The sequence below is a fragment of the Nothobranchius furzeri genome, chromosome 14 (assembly GCF_043380555.1).
Source record: "Nothobranchius furzeri strain GRZ-AD chromosome 14, NfurGRZ-RIMD1, whole genome shotgun sequence".
Taxonomy (NCBI): domain Eukaryota; kingdom Metazoa; phylum Chordata; class Actinopteri; order Cyprinodontiformes; family Nothobranchiidae; genus Nothobranchius; species Nothobranchius furzeri.
This window is the reverse complement of record NC_091754.1, coordinates 35,660,846-35,677,281: the sequence shown is the minus strand read 5'-3', so window position 1 is coordinate 35,677,281 and position 16,436 is coordinate 35,660,846. Positions and strand designations below refer to the sequence as shown.

The window sequence follows — 16,436 nt, the reverse complement described above, 5'->3', positions numbered from 1 at the left end:
ACCCTTTAAGCACCAAAGTGTAATTGCTGACTTTAACAAGCCACAGCTGCAAATATGATCACTCATGAAGTTACTACTTTACACTAGAAGATAGTGGAAAGGTCTATCTTCAGTAGTCTGAGCAACACTTATTGGTGTGTTCATAGTGAAAGTTTGTGAGTTTTTAGAGCTTGAAAATCGGTTACTGGAGAGGACGAGAGGAGGAAGAAACGCAGCACACGTAGGTCTGGTCATTGTTGACTCTCTTTGTCCAGTAATGTCTGACTCTGATTCAGAAGAAGAATATGGTCTCTTTGATGAAGATATTCACTCGTCCAGTTAGAAAGGGTGATGCTGCTACACGGAGCAACAGAGAGTCTGTGCTGCACATAGGGTTGTCACGGTGTGAAAATTTAACCTCACGGTTATTGTAACCAAAATTATCATGGTTGTCGGTATTATCGCGGTATTTTTTTAAACATGTTACATTTTCAAAATAAATCCTGTATATCAGGAAAATATTGTCCTCAGTTTGTGTCTAACTTTTGCCTAAAATGTGTTATTTTGTAATTATGTTGTTTATTTGTTTAAATTTTTTCCCTTTAGTCTTTAAAATAACAATATTTGCCCATAACTTCTTATTTTTTGTCTGTTTGATGTCATCATTTTAAAAATATTACATCAGTTGATACTTAGTACTCAAGTAGCCTTCTAATCAGATACTTTTTTTTACCCTTACTTGAGTAACAAACCCTATATTAGGAAAATATTGTCCTCGGTTTGTGTCCTTCCAGTGAGCTTTGCAGATGTGGGGAAATGTCATCAGGCAGTAATCGTTGTTAAATTCATAATTATTCTCGGAGAGAGACCAACTCTTATCTGCCCCTGCGAGCCCCGTAATGCATAGCGTCATTTCAGCATGGGGGTGTCCGCGACACGGTTTATATGCAGGTAGCGGCGCTGCGGCTGCTTTATATAGCGACTCGTTGCATTCTCCCTCAACCCAAATCCTCAGATCACGCATTTTAGCTAAAACGCTAACGTTAGCTTGCCTTGCGTTGACTGTAGAGTTGTGGGTGATGGTCACGCAGATGTGTCATGAGATTTGAAGCGTTGCTGCCTTTCACAGACACTTTTTCTGCACGTGCTGCAAACAGGATAGTCGTCTTCTATAAACTCCCTTGGCATTCTTCAAATATCTAAAATATGCCCGTACTTCCGACTTTGTCTTCTTTGAGGGATAATAAATGTCCTGAGCGCTGCCATCTCCTCCTTTGGCCATTATTTCAGCATTAGCTTCAAGAAAGTTTTGGCCGTAAACAACAAAGCGCGCATGTGCCGCCGGCAACTTCAGCAGATGATACGGTGGCTGGTAAGGGTCACGATGCCTACACCGTAGCCACAGTAACCCACCGAGATAATATATATTTTTTAAAACGAGACGGTTATTATTATTGTCAACATTTTTACCGGGGTTTACCACTACACTGGTTACCGTGACAACCCTAGCTGCACATTTAAGAAAATTGGTTTAAAAGCGGAAGAACAAGAGCCGAAGTTAGTCACATTGTGATTTTAAAACAGAACACGAACACCACATTCTGACTTTGTTTAATAAAGTTTTATCAAGTTCTGGTTATTATGGGTTGTTGTAGGTGTGTAGTTGAAATGTGTGACCTCTGTGAGGTTTTCTGGTACGAACAGTACCATGTAAGTGCTACAGTAAGCTCTTCCGATCATCCGCACAACTCTATGGCACCTACTACAGATGTGTAGGAAGCGTTTGTAGCTATATATTGATAACATCTCTTTAGGTGGAAACTCTATGTGTTTATTGTGTGTTACTGTAAATGACGTTCATTTATTTTACGAGTTGAGACCTAGATGTGAGTGCTGTGCTTCCATAGTTTCTCTGGTATTTTCCATTTGACAGAGTGCATTGTGTGGTGATGGCGACTGTGTTTGTGTTGCAGTCGGAACCAGCTTGGCTCTTTGCCAGTCTGTCTGTGTGGTTTACCTCTCAGAGTCCTGAACGCCAGTAACAACAAGCTGGTGAGTCTGCCAGAGACCATTGGACAGCTTCACAGCCTCATGGAGCTGGTGAGTGGATATCAACTCAGGACAATCCTTTTCGAGTCTCTTCCACCTATATGTGGTTGCTGTCTGCCCCCTACAGGACATCAGCTGTAATGAAATCACAGCTCTGCCTCGACACATCGGCAGACTGAAAGCTTTACGTGAACTAAACGTACGGCGAAATCTTCTCTGCGTCCTGCCAGAAGGTGAGTTGCTGAACTTTTAACAACTAGACAGAATTTCTGCAAACTGCAAAACTGGTGGCTATTGTAGAAAAAATTTTTTCCATCACACCAAGGTGTTTTGTTTATCTTAAGTCATGTGTTCTTGATTGTGTGATTATGCTGTGTGAGCCAAATAGCCTAGCCTAGCAAGCCATCCTATATATGCATAAACAGTCTACCTAAAACCTATAGACAGAGCCCAGTTGTGGGGCAGTATCTGTTGTCTTTCAAACTGTCTCTGCACAACCATTGGCTAGCACTAGGACCAATCAGAGCAATAAAAAACGTGACCTATTCATTGCTACGGAAACCATTCAGTGGGGCAGAAATAGAAGCAGCAAATGGAAGCTAGAGGCTGACCGATATTGTTTTTTTCTAGTACCGATAGGCGGTCGTGGTCAGCTGATGGCCGATAAGTGCTGCTGATTTTTTGGGCCGATTTCATGGCCGATATCTCGATGTTTGGCTCCTAGTCAGAATGCTTAATTATCACCAATAACAGCTGTGGATGCACAAGATTTCTGAAGCTAAGCAGTTTTTAACTGAATTTAACCAACTGTTTAATCTTAATTTTAGGGCTGCAGCTATCGAATATTTTTGTAATCGAGTACTCTATCGAATCTTTTTTCGATTAATCGAGTACTCTATCGAATCTTTTATCGATTAATCGAGTATTCTAATAAATTACCCTTTTGTGTTTGTAAACCATTATATCAAATAGCAGGTTATAAAATATGAAAGACCTGTTAAAAGGAGCAAGCAATTGCCAGTTATTCTTCAAGTTTTATTCAAAATGAGTTTTCAAAACTTCAGCACTTCAACTTTACTTCACAGTAAACAAATGCGAGCAGCTGTGGCCCAAACAGCACCAGAACCGCTCACAGCGCATGCGCAAATATGTCTCACCAGCTATTTCCCTATTAACACACGTCCGCTATAATTTCTACACTTTTTTTCTCACACAATAACAAGGATTGTCGAGAAAGCATGTTTGCCGTGGTTATGTGAAATTATACTGATCACAAAACATTTATTTACAACATTTCATTTTCCTCCGTCACTCATAAATACCTGTGTCCTCCTGCAGCAATCCCGAGGAAGAGACATCAATAACACAGTAAAAAGTCTGACGTGTTGTTAGGGCTGGGCGATATGACGATTTTAGACCATTTTACGATCTACACATCTGACGGTCTGTCATTTTTGAGAGACCGTTTTATCACGATTCACAGCTGCTGTTGAATTTCTGCCTCTGAATGAAAAGGGAACTTACCCCAGGCGAATGACACGCCTTTGTTTGACCCTTAACCAATCAGAGTGAGTCATAGTAATATTAATATATTAGTGCCCCGCTTGTTTTCACCTTCACCTGTGTGTGAACAAACATGGCTTCGCCGCGGCTGAGCAACAACGAGGTTTTCGTTCCAAAGAGGAACGCAGGGTTTCCTTAGCGCGCAGCGCTAACAACTTAGTGACGTGACACGTCTCGGAGAAAGCGTAAAAACACGTTGGACGCTTCTTCTGAAGCAGGAAAATAACACCGCTTCTTAAGCAGAGCACGACGACGCCTCGGCTTGTCCACCCTCTGCCGAGCCGGTGTCGGTACCGTACTGAGCTCGGTCACTGGGTCGATGGAGCTGCCCCGTGACTGCCTGATGGAAAACCAGCGGGTTTCATCAGACTCGTAGTTTCTTGTTTTTGCTGGGACCCCCTGTATTTTACCGCTCCCTCCTGCAGTCTTCCCCTATTAACATTTAAAATGATTCTGTAAACTCCGTGTGTCAATGGAAACAATCTCTGCCTCTGCCAGCTGCAGTAAATGTAGTTTCCAAATAATAAATAAGAGGTGCATTCATCTGTGTATCTCCTTTGATCCGCCTTAGTGATATTCTCAGCACCAGAACAATGAAGCAAAGAAACAGATTCCTGAGTTTGTTAGTAATTTTATTTATTAGGTGCATCTAACCTGTTCTATTTTTCTCTGAAATGAGATCAAATCAGTGCTTCTATGGGTTGTCTCCAATCTGCACTGGAAAATTTTTACTTTATTTAGAGACTTGTTGCAGAAAATATTCAGAATGCGCAGTTATTTGCTACCACAAGCGATCTCTGGTCCAGCCGCACATCAGAGCCGTATTTGAGCTTAACTATCCACTACATGAGCAACTGGGAGCTACATAGTATTTTGAACAAGTTAATGTTTGCACAATACGTTTGCAATTGACATGTTTGCACTTTAAATATGTTTACGATTTTAATTTATGTTAAGTTACTTGAAAAATGAGAAAAACTGATTTTTGTAATTGCGTCTCTCAGGGCTTTTATCATCTCTGGTGTGAGTTTAAAATATAAGTGTGTTAGCACTGTGTTGATTATCCCTAATATGAATAAATGTTTATTTATTCAATGTTTCTCTTCTTTAATACGCAATTGAAGTTATGCTATTCATGGATAAAAAATCGTGATAAAATCGAAATCGTGATAAAATATTGGAAAAATCGTGATATTTTATTTTTGCCATATCGCCCAGCCCTACGTGTTGTGTAAAAACTGCTACTTTTAGCACATTTTAAGTCCGACGTGTTGCTACCATATGCACAGCGTGAGCTGAAACTGAGTGCTACAAATGAAAAATCGCACAGTGTCCGCAGAATATATAGAAATACAGGCTAAAATGCATTATCTTGTAGAGGCTCCGAGTCCACTTGCAGAAGTGACATTTACACGTGGATGTTTCCTGGTCAGGTGCTGCAGCATGGAGGATGTGGTGTTGTGGTAGGCTAAATCCATTTTACAGTATTTACACTGGACTACGTTTTCCTCCTTGGTTCCACACCTTTGACATTTTCTGTCTTTTTCGCACTCCACCGGGGTCCACGTTGTCCGCCATGGCTTAAGAGAAAGTTAAGTTACATTCGCTAATCACGTGTGTATGTGCGCCACTTATTTTGGTCCGGGTGAAACATGACCCCGGGCGATTGCAAAGCCATGAATTAATTAAACATGAATTAAACGAATCCTCGAGGCAGAGAATTTGACTCCAGGCTTTTTTTTTACTCGAATTATTCGAGGTACTCGAGGAACAGTTTCAGCTCTACTTAATTTTGTGCACTGCTCAGTGGTAAAATCAAACATTATAACAAGATTAATAAAAAATACCAATAAACTGACCATGTCCACATTTACATGTAAGTAAAAATAAATGCACCTTTAGTGTTGTTACCCTTTGCAGCATCCAGCTCACCAGCCTCCTGCTAATATCACACCCTCCTTTCCTTGGTTTGGTTCCATGACTTGCTGCCATACTGGATGCGACTTTTGTTGAGCCATCAGACAGAAACTAAACAGCAGAAACAGTTGTTAGTGTTTGTATAGAGCAGTGGTTCCCAAACTTATTTAGCCGCGCACCCCCTTCTATGTCCCGACCATGTCGACGTACCCCCCCCCCCCCCCCCCCCCCCCGCCCCCACATCGGGGCATGGCTCTATCAGATGTCAAGCTAAACAGACAGGGTTAAAAAAAATTCCCCATCACTTTCATTTTTTAAATAGTAATTAATAAACATTCGATACCATTACAATTTCCTTTGATTTCATTTTAAATAAATATTTAGAGTGCCCAGGTAGCACATAAACAATGCAATTTAACGGTTTTCTTAAAATAGGAACGTTTAGCCTGTGCGGCCAGAGCGCTCTCCTTCCTTCTGTTCTGCGTAAACCTGAGCTGATCACCTACTTGTGCGTAATCAAATGTCAATAGGGGACAAGATATAGCCATGATGTTCACTTTTACCTCAGACCGACTTATTGCTGTTTTATGGTGTGGCTGAATCTGCGATCCGCTGTCATGCGGACTGTAATGACAAATGCTGCAGTAACAGGAGTTGTGGTCAGGTTCATGAGGAGTCACTGGCTGGAGCGGACCCGACTCATCCCAGAAGCTAATATCTTAATTTGACCTTGAATGAAAAATAACCTCTTAAAAGTTTTTATCACGGTGGAGGCAGCGTTCATTTCTGCCTTCAGTCTGACGGCGCGCCGGAGTTAAAGCAGCGTGTGCGCTTATTGAATCTGTGTGCGTGTGTGTGCGCGCGCGCGGCTCAGCCGCTCAAGTCACCGCGTCTCGCGCTATTTAAACCAATGTTGTAAAATGACTTTTGCCCAGCCCAGATGTGCTCACTTGTGCACCCGTGAGCCGTGGTTCAGCCGGAACACGTCTGACCTCTGACAGACACACTCTGAACTTCAGATCTTCAGCGCGCTGTCAATAGCCTGAATGGGAATCATTTCTTGTTATTTAGTTACATCCACAATGTTCAGTGTGTGAGGTTTACAATGTCAGAACACCTGCATGAGACAGGTGTTAATTACAATCTGCCAGAATGACTCACCACCTTCAGATTCCTCCAACACCGTTAAAAATGATCAAATACGGAACATATCAGCGTGCGCAGGCCAGAGTGCTGAAGCTCGGCGCATTTTTATTATGAAGCTAGGGCACATGTGGAGGACACGCGCGCGCAAAAATATACTTGTTTTCAATTACATTTATTGTGCCCACTTACTTTTTCTTTGGCCCACCCACAAATGAGTTTCTACGCTAATGGTGACATATGACAGACTTCTCTGAGCTCCGCAGCCATTACACTTTTCACCACCGCACCACACTTTGGGAATCCCTGGTATAGAGCATCCATCTTCAGTTCAGTCTGTAACAGAAAGAGCAAAGGAGAACTCAGCAAATTAGTCTATATGATAAATATTAGAGAAACGTTTAAACAACAACACTCATCTATTAATAAAACTGCACCCTAACTATTCACTAGTGTTCCTGGCTGTTGATGTTAGATTGTACGTGGAAATGAAGCGTGCAAATGGAAAATAGTCTTAATTCCGAACACGTCTCTGCCGTTTCTGATCACAGATTACGCGATAACCAGAAAAAAACACAAGAGCTTGCATTTATATAGCGATCATTTTCTGCGTTTCTGTTCACTCTGTCATCCAGGTAAGAACTGGAGAAGCGTGTGACGTTCTTCAGCTCTGACCCACATGAGTAAAAGTTTCGAACGCAAAACACGACCGGGAGGGGTTCCAGGGGTTAACTTTGGGTTTTCAAGTCATAATCAAGTCATTTGTCCAACTTAAATTTCAAGTCAAGTCATGTCATTTAAATAATGACTCGAGTCCAAGTCATGTGACTCGAGTCCACACCTCTGTTTTGTGCCCAAATGCTTTTGCGTATTCCCAGTGCTTCCTCTCTGTGATGAAATATCTACTTTTCGATTATTGCAAGTTTCCGAGTTGTCACCCTTATTTGTAAAATTTAACCAAACTTTTGAGTGTTTGTGCTGCTTAGACGCCATGTTTTCTGCTTCCATAAGCTACGCAATGTGTGCAGTGACGTCATTCGCACCAACTGGAATTGATAAGGGGAATCGTTTGCAAAAGTGACGAACGATTCCTAGGAGTTGAAACAATGGGAACCAGTTTTCGATTCCCAACCCTATCCACCTTGGTAAGTTAGTGATGGGAAAACTAATAAATACACCTGAAAACAATTCTTACCTTTCGTTTACCTCCTGGCATTATTAATTGATGGTATGATGTTATTTCCTGCAATGTTTACAAATATTACTGAACATTATACAGATTTGTTGACTTTGTTAATACTGAGAGACACAATTTCAACCTGGCAGTGTTCATTTTTGTATTTTCCATTAATTATTGTTAATAAAACAATAAGATTCAGAGATTTATTGATCCAAAATGTGATTTTTTCATATTTATTTACAGTTTCAAGTAGGTGTAGTGAACATTTAATTTACCAACATTGAAAAGTATTGCATCAGAAGAAAGATACACATATTTTTGTCGAGTAAATTAAAATAAATTTGATGTATGAATTGACTAAAATTAAAAATAATTTTAGTCAAAAGCCTAACACTAAAACTAAATTAAATTAATTGTCAAAATTAACCCTGACACACATCCTTTATCAAGAAGGACTAGTCCAAATCATGCAAAGATGGTGCTGAAGATGTTTCACACAAGCGTCGTTCTGGGCCAGCGCCATCTTTCTCATTTTTTTCCGTTGAAGCTCTGGCGCTAAGCTTGTGAAGTATCTCTCTACAAACATCGAGCACTGTGATTTTCCAGACTTAAACTTAGCCGAGCCAATGGTAGACCCGCTGAGGCTGCAATAGAGCATGGCTAGACCGACCTGCAACGCTAAATCTTTAGCTAAGGAAAATCATTTAACTATATCCACAATAATGGTGACTGACTCTCTAGTCTGTATAAATCTGGATGTAGTGTAATATATAATTTCTCTTCAGCGTAAGCCACCCTTGAGCAAACAGATCCTCAACATCAGAGGTCTCTGTGACCATCTGTGAGGACTGGAGGTTGATCATGGGTCACACTGGGTGAGGTATATTTTAGGGCCCTGGGATGGGTGTGGCAGTGCAAACAGCAGACTCTGATCTAAAATCAGCCTCAGCATGCTGCATACAGCATGGAGAAGCTCTCTCCTTTTCTCTCCTACTGTGATTCAAACCAAACTACAGGACATGTCATGCAGTTACAGAGGCGGGCGTTTAGTTGTCTGTAATAAGGAAAAGAAAGTTTGTTTGAAAGATGATGAAAGTAGGGGAACCCAACCCCATCTGGTTAGTGGACTTCCAGGATCCATCACAGCTGTTTAAAGAAATACATCAAAAGTGGAACCTGCCACCTCACTTAGTTATTTATCCAATATCTTCCTGAAATGTGGTGATAAAACATCTGCTCAGATCTCGGATCCAATGTTTCATCATTTTTTACTCATTCATTTCCTTTTCTTTTTTTTTTTTTCACCTCAAAGATGTTTTGACAAAAACAGAAGATTGTGCATCAGTAACATTACTGAAGCCTCTGAAAGAGCAGCAGCACTGACTGGAATGTTTACTTTGTGCCTTGAGACGACTCTTGTTGTGGTTTGGTGCTAACAGTGTTGGGAGTAACGCCGTTTAAGTATAACAGCATTACTAACGGCGTTCTTTATTAGGTAACGGAATAATCTAATTAATTACTTTTCCCACTGTTGCAACGCCGTTACCGTTACTGGGGACGGAAGGTTGTGTGTTACTATGTGCTTGTCGAACGTTGAGCAACAGTGTGAGGCTTTCTGACCGCCACACTTCAGCTGCAGCCAGGGAGAGAGAGGTGTCGGTAACACACTTACAAACACGATGATGATTGGTCGGGTGGGCGGAGACCCTCAGTGTCTCAGTCACTGCCTGCTGTAGACCCAACAGAGCAGTGTTGGGAATAACGCCGTTTAAAATAACCGCGTTAATATTTTGTTCTGTAACGAGCAAACTAATTAATTACCGTCTTTTATCAAAACGTTGTTTCTGTTACTGATAAGGAAATGCGTGCGTTAAGCAGCGCGGTGCGTTGAAGCTGTCATCAGCTGATCAGGAGCTGAAGAGGCAGATGTTTTCATCCAAGAGCATCACGGCCCGTGAAGAACGAGGAAGACGTGATGAATAGTCTATGGCTGCAGGTGTGGATCTGCAGCCGTGTCCTTCTTAGCGTGACAGCGGGACGTCCCGAAGGTCCGCTCACCTGTTCACCGCTCAGACGTCCTGATCTTCTACCTTCCTAGATCATCCAGCTGTAACCTGTTCCTGATCATGTCTTTAGTCCCGCTGTAACACTGATGCATCAGTCTCACACGTCATGGAGCTCAGGTGTTATTAGAACTACCTGTGTGTGTTTACCACCCAGCTTCAGCTCTTCTGTGGTTGGGTCTGACCCAAGTTAGTAAATGTAAGTCCTCCATCAGGCTTGTGCCTCTTCATTTTAAAGGATTTTATTTATTTATTTAACCATTACTAGATTACCAGCAACAGAAATGCTGCTAAAAACACACAATTATGTGAAGCTGGAAAAATTAGAATACTGTACAAAATTACATTAATTTCTGTAATTTAACTAGACTGAGAGACCATTTCAATTCAATTCAATTCAAAAATACTTTATTAATCCCAGAGGGAAATTGATTGCTGTAGTAGCTCAGGATAATAATAATATTAATAATAATAATCAAGTCATCAAAGAGTTATTGTATATTACAATGGCTGTTGGCAGGAAGGATCTCCAGTAGCGGTCAGTGTTGCAGCGAAACTGAAGAAGCCTCTGACTGAAGACACTCTTCCGTTGTCGGACAGTCTTGTGAAGAGAATGCTCAGGGTTGTCCATAATTTTCTTGATTCTCTGGAGAATCCTTCTTTGCATCATCTCCTCCAGTGGTTCCACAGTCGTCCCCAGAACAGAACCAGCCTTTTTTATTAGGCTGTTGAGCCTTTTCAGGTCCCTGATTCTGATGCTACTACCCCAACAGATGATGGCTGAAGAGATTACACTCTCAACAACAGACTTGTAGAAGATCTGCAGCATCTTGCTACAGACATTGAAGGACCTAAGCGTCCTCAAGAAGTGCAGTCTGCTGTGTCCCTTCTTGTAAACGGCTTGGCTGTTCTTTCTCCAATCCAGTCTGTTGTCCAGGTGAACTCCAAGATATTTGTATTCCTCAACCACCTCCACTTCTTCTCCCTGATGGAAACAGTGTTTGACTCCACAGTGTTTCTTCTGAAGTCTAAAATCATCTCCTTTGTTTTGTTCACATTCAAGGTCAGATGATTGTTTCCACACCATGCCACAAAGCGCTCCACCAGCTCTTTGTACTCAGCTTCCTGTCCATCTCTGATACACCCGACAACTGCAGAGTCATCTGAGTATTTCTGTAGATGACAGGTATCTGATTTGTACTGGAAGTCTGAGGTGTACAGGGTGAAAAGGAATGGTGAGAGTACAGTCCCCTGGGGTGCTCCAATGTTACTGATCGCCTGGTTTGATGTGCAGTTCTGTCAGGTAGTCTTTAATCCAGGCGATAGTTGAGGCCCCCACCTGTGTCTTCTGGAGTTTCTGGCAAAGTACATCAGGCTGGATTGTGTTAAATGCACTGGAGAAATCAAAGAACATTACCCTGACAGTGCTGTCTGCTCTGTCCAGATGACAGTGGGTTGGTTGAAGCAGCTGGATGATGGCATCTTCAACTCCAACTCCATGGCGATAAGCAAACTGCAGCGGGTCCTGATATGTTCTAGTTTGCTTATTCAGGTGGACCAACAGGAGTCTCTCCAGGACCTTCATGATGTGGGATGTCAGGGCAACCGGTCTGTAGTCGTCATTGACTGATGGGCGAGTTTTCTTTGGAAATGGAACAAGGCAGGATGTCTTCCACAGGACTGGAACCTTCTCCTGGGCCAGGCTGAGGTTGAAGAGGTGCTGCAGAATCCCACAGAGCTGCTCTGCACAAGCCTTCAGTACTCTGGTGCTGACACCATCTGGACCTGCAGCCTTGTTCCTGTTCAGTCTCTCCAGCTGCCTCTTCACCTGACTTCTAGAGACAGATAGGTGGGAGGGGGAGGTAACTGGGGCAGCAGCATCTCCTGACTTGGTTGAAGACAGATTTATAGAACCAGAAGAGTCCATGACTGCGTTAGAGGACAAAAGAGCTGGCGTGTGACAGGAAAATGTTGGATCAGAGGAGGATGGGATGTCTGATTGGCTGGGGACAGGCGAGAAGGATGCCGGGTTTGTTCCTGAACTGAACCTATTGAAGAACTTGTTCAGTTCATTGGCTGTGTCCAGGCTGCCATCTGTGCAATCCTTCCTCTGCTTGAAGTCTGTGATCTTCTTCATCCCTGACCAGACATCTCTGATATTGTTCCTCTGTAGGTTGTTCTCCAGCTTCTTCCTGTATGCCTCCTTGCTGTCTCTGATCTTGATCTTCAGTTGCTTCTGTATACTCTATACTGTATACTACTAAAGGCTCAGGAACCTTTACAGGTGTTTCTATTTGCAATTTTAAATTTTAGCTGATTGGGGTCTTGTTAAATATCACACAGTGACCTTTTAATAGTCTAGATAAGTGTAATGTTCCTGTTAGTAGTTCCTCCTGTTAAGTGCTTATTTACTTAAATTATTCAGGTTTATAAAAACATTTGGACTTACATTTTATTATGTTCCAGTCATTAGTCATTTATATTTCACTATTGTAGTAATTTATAGTAAATTAAGTAAGTTCAATTAAGAAGGTAACCCATTTTTCTAGCATTCTTTAATGGAAAAAAGTAACTAAGTAGTTATTTTTCTTGGCAATTAGTTACTTTTATAATCTCGTAACTCAATTAATAACTGAGTTACTTTTTTGACAAAGTAATCAGTAACTATAACTAATTACTTTTTTAAAGTAATGTTCCCAACACTGGGTGCTAAATATTTACACTGAATTATTAAAGTCTTGTCTTCACCTTGTGTTGCGTAGAAAATCAGACCACAGGACAGCCCGGCTGTTTGCTGGCTGACTCTTTCTTCTCCACCCCTACATCACGCTAAGCTGTTTGGATTTAAATCTACATTTTCCAAACTTGACATGTTCTTGTCCCTCAGAATTACGACCTTCTCCTGGATGGACAAATGAGCTTTAAAGTGGTTCAACAGCTTGATGCTGCAGGGAGGTTTTCCCAGTTGCAGACTGGACGGCAGCCCTGTAAATGGGAGGGATAGTGTTTTGCTTTTGATTTAGTATAAATGTGCTGTAGTTTCTTGCTGTTTCAGGGTCTCTAGAGATGAGACCACCAGCACTGTGTTAGATCCAGCCAAGTCACGTCAAAAGGGAAACTCAGGAGTGAAGATCAAACTGTTGCAGTGGAAAAATATTTCTTGAGGCTAGAGTTGTCTTCATGGCACAAACATAAAAGAGGCCCAGAGCTGAGTGTGTGGAACATCTCAGTTTGCCTGATTTACTGCTCACACAACAATTTGTCTGTTTTTGACAGGATTGGTTTAAATTCAGCCAGATATTTGAGCTGTCTGACCTCATTGTAACACGATTGTGTTGATAATCTAATCTAGAGGGTATTTTTATCCAGTAACCACATTAATTCCCTGTGATGCTGCTGCTCTCTGCCATGGCTGCTTGGCTGACATTATTACCACCTGCATGTGGGTTTAATAATGGAAAACCGTCAGCAAGAGTCTGTAATGATTACTCCATCGTTAGTCGTGTGTAGGACAAGGTACAGCAGATTTTATTATTGGAGACGAGCTTTTAACCCACAGATGAGGCGCTTAGTTTTACTTTCAACTGAATGACATTGTTCCAAAGTAGCGGTGCGACCGATCAAAAATGTCACGGAGCAGCAGAAGGAAAAAGAAAAGAACAGACAAATAGCTTTGCTCTTTCTTTCAATCTATTTGGGCGACGGTGACACTGAAGTTGAATGCTCACCCCGTAATTGAAAGGTTGCAGGTTCGAGCCCCGCTCAGTCTGTCGCTGTCGTGTCCTTGGGCAAGACACTTAACCCACATTGCCTGCTGGTGGTGGTCTGAGGGACCGATGGCGCCAGTGCTCGGCAGCTTCGCCTCTGTCAGTGCGCCCCAGGGCAGCTGTGGCTACATCGTAGCTCATCCCCACCAGTGTGTGAATGTGTGTGTGAATGGGTGAATGACTGATTGTGCTGTAAAGCGCCTTGGGGGTTCCAGGACTCTAGAATGCGCTATATCAAATACAGGCCATTTACCATTTACCATCATGTAGGACACAGTGAAACATTTTTTTGCTCAATTAGCAACTTGCTCTAAAAGTAGGAGTTACAGAGAGGTCTGATTGCTGATTAAATGTTAAAACAGCTTGCCCTATAAACACACTCTTCCTTCCTGTTCCCTTTTTCACTCGTCTCCTCCCCTTTCTGATGCGCTGTTTATTTTTATTTCTCCTCTTTTACAGATTTATCTCCAACAATAATACAGGTCCCACCACGTTTATGTTATGTCCAAGACATGTTTCACGTGATGCACCACCCCCTCTCGTCTTTCACAGCAATTGGAGGTGTGTGCAGCGTTGCGCCGTCAGGCTGGAGGCGCGTGCATGTTCATTTTTGCCGTTTGTATCATCACTGTATTTTACTGGGCAGCCTAAATGCTCCCTTACATGCAATTTTAATGATGCAGGGGTTTTTCAAGCTCCTGTCCTCCTCTGCCATGCCCACCGCTGTGCGTTTCTCCTTTAGATGGAACAGGTAGCGCCTCCGCTGTAGCGTGGTTAACTACATAGTAGGATTTAACACTGTTTGCTATCAGTTTGGTTAGATCCTGAGAAAAGATCAAACAAGTTAACAAATGAAGCTTCTGTCATTTATAAATATCTAGGATATTATATATTCGACAGAAGTTCATATGCCAACGAGCTTGGTCTATTTTTAATCCAAAGATTAAATTCTAATTTTAAGATAATTAAATGTAATAGCAAAAGTTTATTTATTGAATCAGAAGTTTAAAGGAATCTTTGCTTATTCAATAACCAAATATATATAAACCATTCTGTGTTTCATTTCAAAGAAGAGTCATTAAAAAGTTAAGAATTTATTACTAACACTTTTAAAAATGACAATTTGAAATGACAATTTAGAAATGACAATTTTTAACAGACAATTTGATATTAAAACTTGTTTTATGAGCAAACCTGTGACTGAATGGGAACTAAAATGAAATACGAGGTATTGGATGCGTGAAGGAATCTCAGAAGGTTTCTGTCAGAGAGAGAAGCGCGTTCTGGGTGAAAAGTTGGTTTTGCAGCTAACTCAGTTGTTTATTAGAGAAAACTGCATCGGACACCGTCTGTGTGCTACCTCACCCAACAGACGACCCTTTATGTGGATCCGGAGGTCACAGGAGGATGTTGTCAGCCTTTGGGTACTCAGTCCGGTAGGGAAGACCCGAGTGGAACCGACTCTCTGGTCCAAAGATGTCGCAGGGTACACGGTGTTGAGCGTCTGGCTTAACTCTGAAGGAGTTTTGTGTCAGCTGGCTACGGTTGCGTTTATTCGAATCAAGTCTGTCGGCGTGACAGAATGCTTAGTAGAGATTCGGGCGGCTGTCCCTCGTCCCCTGGTATGGTTCAAGAACTGGCTTGGGCTGCAGGAGATTTGGTTTTAACAAAACCTCAGAACACCCCCTCTCAGCGTCAGAAAGCTTGTTGTCATGAATAAAGACATGTGAGGTGGTTAAACTCTACCCTGGATTCACCCTCTGCATGAAGTGGTTAAAGTGCAAACGACCTTCTGGTTTACTGAACACACATTACTGACCGTCATAATAATAATGATTATTACACAAAGCATAATAAGTCATTTCAGTCATTTAAATACATTTATACTGAACCAAGAGATTATTTATGATGATTGTAATAAACCGTAATAAAGTCAAAGAGTTTATTAAAATTATTATTTAAAATTACTATTGTAAAATCTTGAAGTGTCCTTCATCTTGGGACAGAACAGCAGCAGATAAAGATGGTGTTTCAGCAGACATCACGGCTCCTGGCGGGTTAATCTGTGGGACAAAGTTACAGTTTGACCCAACTTGACCCAGCTGGGAAAATGTGACCTTTGGTTCGCAAATTAGAGGCCATTCATGATGCTACACTGCCATGCACATGACCGATCTGTGAACCGCGTGCGTGCTGAATCGTAGAGAGAGATCCGTACAGATCGCTGATCAATGGTGATCCGTTGTACTCGTATTCCAAAGGCTTCCGGGTTTATCAGGTGTGTTATATTCAATAAACCAAAAGGTTCAACATATAATACGTGTTCTTTTATAAATATCATCGGCCATGCTGAACTTGAAACTAGCCTGCAGCAGGAAATAGACAAGACAGCACTCGGATTAGAAAAGCCAGTCAGATCTATGTCAGTGTCACTTAACTTTCATGGACTCTCCCATCTTAGCTCGCAACGGGGAAGGCTGTTGGTGGTTTAGCGTCCAGAAAACTACAGAGAATGTCTCGACTAGTAGAAGCTAAATGTTAGCATTAGCAACTACACCACAGAGCAGAACTCCTCCAGATTTGTGTTATTTGTGGAGATAAACATCAATGTTGCTTTTTTTACCTAGTAAAGGAGCAAATCGGTGGCAGCAAAAGAGTCATGTTGCTGTTATCCAGTAAGAGGCGGGATGTTTCAATATCATGAATATTAGTGAGACAATTCCCGCCATTTTCCATCCCCACTCCACCAACTAACTTCTACTTCCTGAAACAGGA

General features: G+C 41.8%; 1 protein-coding gene across 8 annotated transcripts in view; it reads left to right on the top strand.

The window, feature by feature from the left end:
- lrch1 (leucine-rich repeats and calponin homology (CH) domain containing 1) overlaps nt 1-16,436 on the top strand; it is a 106,354-nt gene that overhangs the window by 46,740 nt on the left and 43,178 nt on the right. For all 8 annotated transcript variants that reach the window (XM_015965793.3, XM_015965790.3, XM_015965787.3 and 5 more), the window contains exons 3-4: nt 1,953-2,079; nt 2,156-2,261. In XM_015965793.3, the coding sequence (XP_015821279.1) occupies nt 1,953-2,079; nt 2,156-2,261 (233 nt within the window). The remainder of the gene's footprint in view (nt 1-1,952; nt 2,080-2,155; nt 2,262-16,436) is intronic.